The 8374-nt window shown below is 47.1% G+C and overlaps 1 protein-coding gene across 3 annotated transcripts in view; it reads right to left on the bottom strand.

The window, feature by feature from the left end:
- The window catches only part of EXOC3 (exocyst complex component 3), a 38308-nt gene that overhangs the window by 1789 nt on the left and 28145 nt on the right, over positions 1-8374 (bottom strand). For all 3 annotated transcript variants that reach the window (XM_023734813.1, XM_023734814.1, XM_004380265.3), the window contains 3 exons: positions 4615-4737; positions 1055-1216; positions 330-457 (listed from right to left, as the gene is read on the bottom strand). In XM_023734813.1, coding sequence (XP_023590581.1) covers positions 330-457; positions 1055-1216; positions 4615-4737 — 413 coding nt within the window. The remainder of the gene's footprint in view (positions 1-329; positions 458-1054; positions 1217-4614; positions 4738-8374) is intronic.

Genomic DNA, 8374 nt, shown 5'->3' with positions numbered 1-8374 from the left:
GACCATTCACTCCCCAACCACCGTGCCCTGTGACCATTCACTCCCCAACCACCGTGCCCTGTGACCACTCACACCATGACAACCGTGCCGTCACCATTCGCTCCCCAACCACCGAGCACTGTGACCATTCACACCATGACCACCCTGCCCTGTGACCATTCACTCCCCAACCACTGTGCCCTGTGACCACAACCACCGTGCCGTGACCATTCACACCACGACCACCGTGCTCTGTGACCATTCACTCCCCAACCACCCTGTCCAGTGACCACTCACACCCCAACCACTGTGCCCCGTGACCATTCACACCCCAACCACTGTGCCATTACCTGATGTCTGGGTACTTGCTGACGAGCGTTGAGACCTCCAGATAGAGCAGGGAAGGATCCGTGAGTTTAATGACCTCTGCAATGGCCACGATGGTGTCGCAGTGCCCATCCACATCCTCCCCAAATCCCTGAAACAGCAGGACCGTGGTCAGCACAGCCCCAGTCTGACTGCAGGCAGGGGGCGGGTGTGTCGGGTCAGATCTGCGCATCTGATACCCTTCCTGCCTCCCCATCTCGTTCAGAGGGGGACACGTCACGGCTTGTTTTGAGTGGGGGAGCTGTTCCTGCGTGCTCAGCGCTGCGTAGGCGTGTGGGGACAGCTCGGGAGGAGAAATGCTATGCCAGGCTGTGGAATGGACTCAGTGGGTGACAGTCGGCTTTTAACGTGAGATAGAGAACACCAGAGCCTTCTTGGGCGGGGACAGCATGGCTGCTTCATGTGGCCCGGGTCTCCCTGTGGCTGCCCCAGGGCGTCTGTGCACCACCTGCTGAAGGCACCTGCTTCCCTGGGACAAGTCCCTGACCCAGAGTCCCCTGGGGCCCAGGACCCAGCCCCTCCTGTTGACACAGCAGGGGGCATCTCAAGGGCATCTCAAGGGCTTCTCCAGCGTGCTGGTGCCCCTCATGGCCAAGGGTCCCGGGCTGGACACTGGAAAGCAGGCGGCAGAGCGCACATCTGCACCTGTTAACTGCCACCCCGCAGGCTGCCTGCAACAGGCACTCACCGATGCCAGCTTCCGGAAGAGGAAGCGGAACTGCTCGGCCTCCTTGACCATGCGCTCGGCGCCTTCCTTGCGCTCCTCAGCGTTCCGGAAGGAGATGCGCTTCGCCATGACAGCCCGCAGGTACTCCACCACCACTCGCCGGTGCGCCTCCGCTGCCACCCGCTGCGGGAAAATACACGTTCAGCTTGGCCTCAGCCCCACCCACCAAATGAAGCTGGTATGTGGGCGGAAAACGTGTGCTCTTCTCAGAGTTCTCAACAAGAAAAAGTCAACGTGGAGTGCCTGCCTTCGTATCTCCGGTCAAGACAACTGGCAGAATTTTAAAGTAAGTTAAATGAGGAACATCAGATCTTATGAGTCATAACAGCACTTGCCACCTTTTCTTAAAACGAGTGTGAGATAACACTTATTCTGCAACATGAGCAGAGCGCCACATGGCACCAGAGCCCCATGAGGCCAGACAGCAGAGAACCTCCGCCCGTACTGACTGAGGGAGGCCAGGAGAGGCTCCACAGGGAGTGTGCTGAGGCCTGCTCCCCACAGGGTGGTGGGTGAGCTATGGAAGAGCACCTGCTACAACAACCTACAGGAACTGTTGGGCCTGAGCACACGCCAGTCACCCCAAAGTGAGGGAGAGCCCAAGGGTCAACAAGACGAAGCGAGATGCACCAGCAGCTGGCCTGCACTGCCAACCACAGCCCACAGTGCTGCTGCCTGGACAGCCAGGGCCTGCGCTGCCCGCCACGGACCACGGCGCTGCCGCGTGCGCGGCCGGGGCCTGTGCTGCCCGCCACGGCCCAGGGCGCTGCTGCGTGGCAGGCTGGGGCCAATGGCTGGGGTGGGAGGCTGAGACCAGAAGGCTTAAGACATGCCCAAGACCTGCCAGCCCCAGCTATGGGGGACACCCTTCAGTCTCCAGGGTCCCCAGGAATCACATCATCCAAATGAGACTCATAGTCAAAGAGGACAGACGTACAAGTGATGAGCCACTAGGATGGGGTCGACAGATACCAGATGATTTTACGAAGGAGTTTTACCAAACTTCCAAGGAACAGATCACTCCAATCTTACAGATTGTCCAGATAATGGGAAAAAGAGGGAGTCCTCCCTAACTAATCCCAATAGGCTGTTGCAACCAGCAAGGCAAGCACAGAAAGAAAAACAACAGACTGCTTTCTGTCACGCATGCGCATAGATAAAAAAAAATACTAGAAAACTAAACCCAGAGAAGCACAAATCAGTAATAGACCATGACTAAACTGAATTTGGAGACCTAGTGGGGAAGTTGTTGAGAGCTCAGGCTGCTAACCAAAAGGTTGGCAGTTTGAATCCACCAGTCACGCCTTGGAAACTCCATGGAGCAGTTCTACTCCGTGCTATAGGGTCACTACAAGTCAGAATCGACTCGATGGCAATGGGTTTGGTTTTTCTTTTTTTTTTTTGGTTTGGTGGTTAAGGGGTAGAATTCTTGCCATCAATGATGGAGACCTGGGTATGGTTCCTGGCCAATGCACCTCAGGCACAGCCACCATCCTTCTGTCAGTGGAGGCTTATGTGTTGCTATGATGCTGAATAGGTTTCAGTGGAGCTTCCAGACCTAAGACAAACTAGGAAGAAAGGCCTGGCAATCTACTTCCAAAAATCAGCCAGTGAAAACCCCATGGATCACAAAGGTCCGATCTGACACTGACCATGGGGACAGTGCAGGACCAGGCAAGCGTTTCGTTCCGTTGTGCATGGGGTTGCCGTGATTTGAGGCCAACTCCACAATGGCTAACAAGAAGGTGAATTTATCCCAGAAGTGCAAGGATAATTTAACAACAGAAAAAATCTTTAAACATATCTCACTACTGTTAACTGATTAAAGGAGAAAAACATGACTATCTCAATAGATGGAGAAAAAGTATTTACTAAAATTCAACACCAGATTAAAAACAAACCAAAAGTACCTCAGCAAACAGAATAGAAGGACACTTCCTTAATCTGATGAAAAGTAAGCAGTAAAACCTTACAGTAGGCACCACGTTTTTACAAAGCTTCCTTTGCTTTCCAAAATCAAATGTCAGAGAAGGAGAGAGAAGACCCAGGCTGGCCACTCGTTTTGTTAGCACAAACTGTAGCTGCAAACACTCATTATCTTGTGTAAAATAACTGGAAACAAAACTAGGGCTTTGAACCGTTTCAGTCATGGCTGATGAAGCGAAACCAGAACAGACTCCAAGTTTTAAAATCCGGGTGAACTGGAATGGTGACGGGAATAGCAAAAGTTACGGGTCGAAGACCTGGAACGGGAGACTCGGAAGAGATATTGTGAGCCCTTTCGGGAGCCTGATGCAGAAGACTGGATTATTGATAGGACTGTGGAGACCAACATACATTCAAAGTGCCATCTTTGAGCAGGGCAGCACAGTTTCCATCTCTGTTCAAAATCCAACAAGGAAGAGATCTGGTTGCTATGCAATGTATACGCTGCCCTTGTTTTCTAATATAAGAAGGAGATTAAGTTTCCAGCAAGGCTCTGAAACCCCTAGTTTTTCCCATTCAAGTTGACCCAAATTTTAAAAATTCACATCTGTTCTAGTTTTGCTTCCTCGGCCATGACTGAACCGGGCAGAGCTGTTTTGAAGCCCTGAACAAAATACTCCGCTGTCCACAAAGCAAGGAAGGAAAGCCACCTCCAGGCCGAGGGCCCCTTATGGGTGTATACTGTGGTCTCTGATGAAACCAGAGGGACCACAAGCCACTTCCTGACCAAGCAACCAGTAGACTGCGCCCAGGAGCTGAGCTGCAGGCAGACGTCACCACCTCCTGGCAGATGGCACTCTGGCCAATTCTCAAGGAACCAGTGGCCTGTGCCCAGGACCTAAGCTGCAGGCAGACGTCACCACCTCCTGGCAGACGGCACTTGGCCAGTTCTCAAGGAATCAGCGGACTGCGCCCAGGACCTGATCTGCAGACAGATGTCACCACCTCCTGGCTGACAGCACTCTGGCCAATTCTGGCTGCAGGAGGGTAATTCCCGGCAAGAACAGATGTGCCCTTAATACTTCCACCTGTGCTGGCGGCACACTACTAAAGGAGGCTGGGCCTGGTGCGGCTCATCCAGGTACCTGGCCTGGCCTCCAGGGTGCAGAAAGGTCAATCGTTCAAATAGCTGTCACCTAATCCCCTTACCTGCACCGCAGCCCTCACCCTCCCTTCTAGGGAGCCTGGTACCACCAGCTCTCAGGCCCTGAAAGGTCTGGTCCTCCCCTCGCCACCACTGATCCATGCCTCTTAGAAAACCTCTTTAGTGCAGCTGCAGCGGGGCTCTGGGAGGGAGCGAAGGTAGAGGACTATTTCAGTCTGTCACCTTCACTCACAAGCCCCACTGCGGCTGCCTTTTATCTTTCGACCGATGTGAACACTCGTGTCTCCCCACCCCCACACCGTGTTAGTGAAACAACTAGCAAAATCTCACCAAAAAAATAAGTAATTTAACCATGAACTATAAGCAAAATCTAACACGCTGCAGCACAGCAGCTGAACTTGCGATGCGTGACGACGTTCCACACGCTTACCTTTTTATACGGCTTTTTAATCTTGGCAAAGTCATTGAAATAGTCTTCCACGGTGACACAGATGATGTCCACAGCGTTTGACCCTAAGAGCCACTTCTTGGTCATCAACTCGTTGAGATGTTGCTGAAAAGCAAAAATAAATATAGAAGAATCTCTTCTGACAACGTCCAACAACAGTCATGGCCTTCTGGAGGGGTGTCGTGCATCCATGTTTGTTCTGTTGGTTGTCTGATCATAACAGTAACACAGTACTCATAAAAATTACTCAAGTAAGAATTACTCATGTAAAAATTACTCATATAAGAATTCTAACAGTACATAAATCTTCACATATGCACCTTTAAAATACAAGATTTATATACTATACGTGAAATTCTGTAATCTGCTTCACCACACAAATTGTTAGGTATGTAAATATGTGTGTGTGTATATTTTAAGGAGCTTTTGTGGCGCAGTGGTTAGAGTGCATGACTGTTAACCAAAAGGTCAGCAATTTAAAACCACCAGCAGCTCCACCAGCAGTCTGCTTCTGTAGAGATTTACAGTTTTGGAAACCCTATAAGATGCTATGAGTAGGAATCGACTGGATAGCAGGAGGTTTCCATTTTCTGGTATATATTTTACTTTTAATAGCTACGTGTATTCGTTATATGGATACACTAACTTACTCCATTCTCAGCTGGTAGATGTTTAACATGTTTTCATGTTTTGTGATTATAAATATCAATAATGCTGCAATGAACTTGCATATTTCCACAAGAGAAATTCCACAATGGAGTTGCTCAGTCAAAAGGTAAGCACATCTGAAACTGACAGCCACTTACTTCCAAACTGGCCCCCAAAACTGCGCAACTACTCAGCCCCACCATGGACACGAGAAAGCACTTCTTTTCTCACGCCCTCAACAACACTGGGTGGTAGCAAAGATTGAATCTCTGCCAGCCTGCTGGGCAACAAACACGCAGTTTCAATCTGCATTTCTCTGATGACCAGTAAGATCGGGTGTTGTTTCACATGTAGGACATTTGTTTTCGTTTGTTTCATATTTTTACTTAATTTCTTTTTTATTGTACTGTAGATGAAGGTTTATAGAACAAATAGTTTCTCATTAAACAGTACCCATACTGTCTTATGACACTGGTTAACAACCCACGACATGTCAACACTGTCCCTTCCCAACCTTGGGTTCCCTATTACCAGTTTTCCTGTCCCCTCCTGCCTTCCAGTCCCTGCTCCTGGACTGCTGTGCCCCATTAATCTCGTCTTGTTCCATGGGGCTGTCCAATCCTTGGCTGAACAGTGAACCTTGGGAATGACTTCATTACTGAGCTAAAAGGGTGTCCAGGGGCCATATTCTCGGGGTTTCTCCAGTCTCTGTCAGGCCACTAAGTTTGGTCTTTTTCTTTTTTTCTGAGTTAGAATTTTGTTCTACATTTTTATCCAGCTCTGTCCAGGACCCTCTGTTGTGATCCCTGTCAGAGCTGTCAGTGGTGGTAGCCAGGCACCATGCAGTGGTACTGGACTCAGTCTGGTGGAGGCCATGGTAGATGTAGTCCATTAGTCCTCTGGACTAATCCTTCCCTTGTATCTTGCTGTCTTCATTCTCCCTTGCTCCCAAAGGGTTGACACCAGTGGAGTAACTTAGATGGTTGCTCAAGGCTTTTAAGACACCAGACACTAATCACCAAGGTAGAATGTAGAACATTTTCTTTATAAACTATGTTATGCCAACTGAGCTAGATGCTCCCTGAGACCATGGTCCCCATAGCCCTCCACCCAGCAATTCAGGGAGTTTGGAAGTTTCTATGGAGCTTCTATGACCTTTCCTTGTACAAGTTGTGCTAGCTTCCCGAGTATTGTGTACTGTCTTCCCCTTCACCAAAGTTACCACTTATCTGTTGTCTATTTAGCGTTTTTCCATCCCCATCCTGCCCCTCCCTCATAACCATCAAAGATTGTTTATTTTTGTGTGTAAACTTTTTCATGCGTTTTTATAGTAGTGGTCTCATACAATATTTGTCTTTTCATGATTGACTTATTTCACTCAGCATGTCCTCCAGATTCATCCACGTTATGAGATGCTTTGCCAATTCATCACTGTTCTTTGTCATTGAGTAATACTCCATTGCATGTATATACCTAGTTTATCCATTCATCTATTGATGGGTATGGTATCTACGTTGTTTCCATCTTTTTGCTATTGTGAACCATGCTGCAATGAACACGGGTGTGCAAATGTCTATTCGTGTGATGGCTCTTATTTCTCTAGAATATATTCCTAGGAATGGAACTGCTGAATCGTATAGTATTTCTATTTCTATCTTTCTAAGGAAGCGCCATATCATTTTCCAAAATGGTTGTATCACTTTGCATTCCCACCAGCAGTGCATAAGAGTTCTGATTTCCTCCTCGCAGCCTGTCTAACATTTATTATTTCCAGTTTTTTGATTTGTGCCAGTAATGCCGGTGTGAGATGGTATCTCACTGTGGTTTTAATTTGCACTTCTCTAATGGCTAGTGATAGTGAGCATTTCCTCATGCGTCTGTTGGCTGCTTGAATGTCTTCCTTGGTGAAGTGTGTGATCATTTTATCCTCTGCCCATTTTTTAATGGGATTATTTGTCTTTTTGTTGTAGAAGTGTTAGATTTTCTTGTAGATTTTAGAGATTAGACCTTTGTCTGACTTGCAATGTCCAAAATTTTTTTCCCAGTCTGTAGGTTCTCTTTTTACTCTTCTGGTGAAGTCTTCTGATGAGCATAAGTGTTTAATTTTTAGAAGATCCCAGCTATCTAGCTTATCTTCCAGAGTTTGTGTGTTGATGGTTACAGTTTGTATCCTGTTAATGCCGTGTATTAGGGCCTCTAGCGTTGATCCTATTTTTTCTTCTATGAACTTTATAGGTTTGGGCCTTATATTTAGTTCTCTGATCCATTTTGAATTCATTTTTGTATATGGTGTGAGGTATGGGTCCTGTTTCAGTTTTCTGCAGATGGACATCCAGTTTTGCCAGCACTATTTGTTAAAAAGACTGACTGTCTGTTCCCCATTTGATGGACTTTGGGCCCTTGTCAAAGATCAGGTGACTGTAGGTAGATGGATTTACATCTGGGTTCTCAATTCTGTTCCACTGGTCAATGTATCTATCGTTGCACCAGTACCATGCTGTTTTGACTACTGTAGCTGTATAGTAGGTTCTGAAGTCAGACAGTGCGAGTCCTTCTACTTTATTCTTCTTTTTCAATAGTGCTTTACTTATCTGGGGCTTCTTCCCTTTCCATATAAAGTTAATGATTAGTTTTTCCATCTCTTTGAAGAATTCTGTTGGTATTTGGACTGGGATTGCGTTGTATTTGTAAATTGCTTTGGGTAGAATTGTCATTTTCACAATGTTGAGTCTACCTATCCATGAGCATGGTATGTTCTTCCCTTTATGTAGATCCTTTTGCGTTTCTTGCAGTAGTGTTTTGTAGTTTCCTTTGTATAGGTCTTTTACATCCCTGGTTAGATTTATTCCTATTTTATTTTTTTAGGGGGTGTTATAAATGGTATTTTCTTCATGATCTCCCTTTCATCGTTGTCTTTATTGGTGTATAGGAATCCAACTGATTTTTGTATGTTTATCTTGTATCCTGCCACTCTGCTGAATCCATTACTGCCCGTAGTTTCCTCGTGGAGTCTTTAGGGTTTTCTATGTATAGTATCATATCATCTGCAAACAGGGACAGTTTAACTTCTTCATTACCAATTTGGATGCCCTTT

This window comes from Trichechus manatus, unplaced genomic scaffold (assembly GCF_000243295.1).
Source record: "Trichechus manatus latirostris isolate Lorelei unplaced genomic scaffold, TriManLat1.0 scaffold00072, whole genome shotgun sequence".
Lineage (NCBI taxonomy): Eukaryota > Metazoa > Chordata > Mammalia > Sirenia > Trichechidae > Trichechus > Trichechus manatus.
This window is presented reverse-complemented; position numbering and strand designations above follow the sequence as displayed.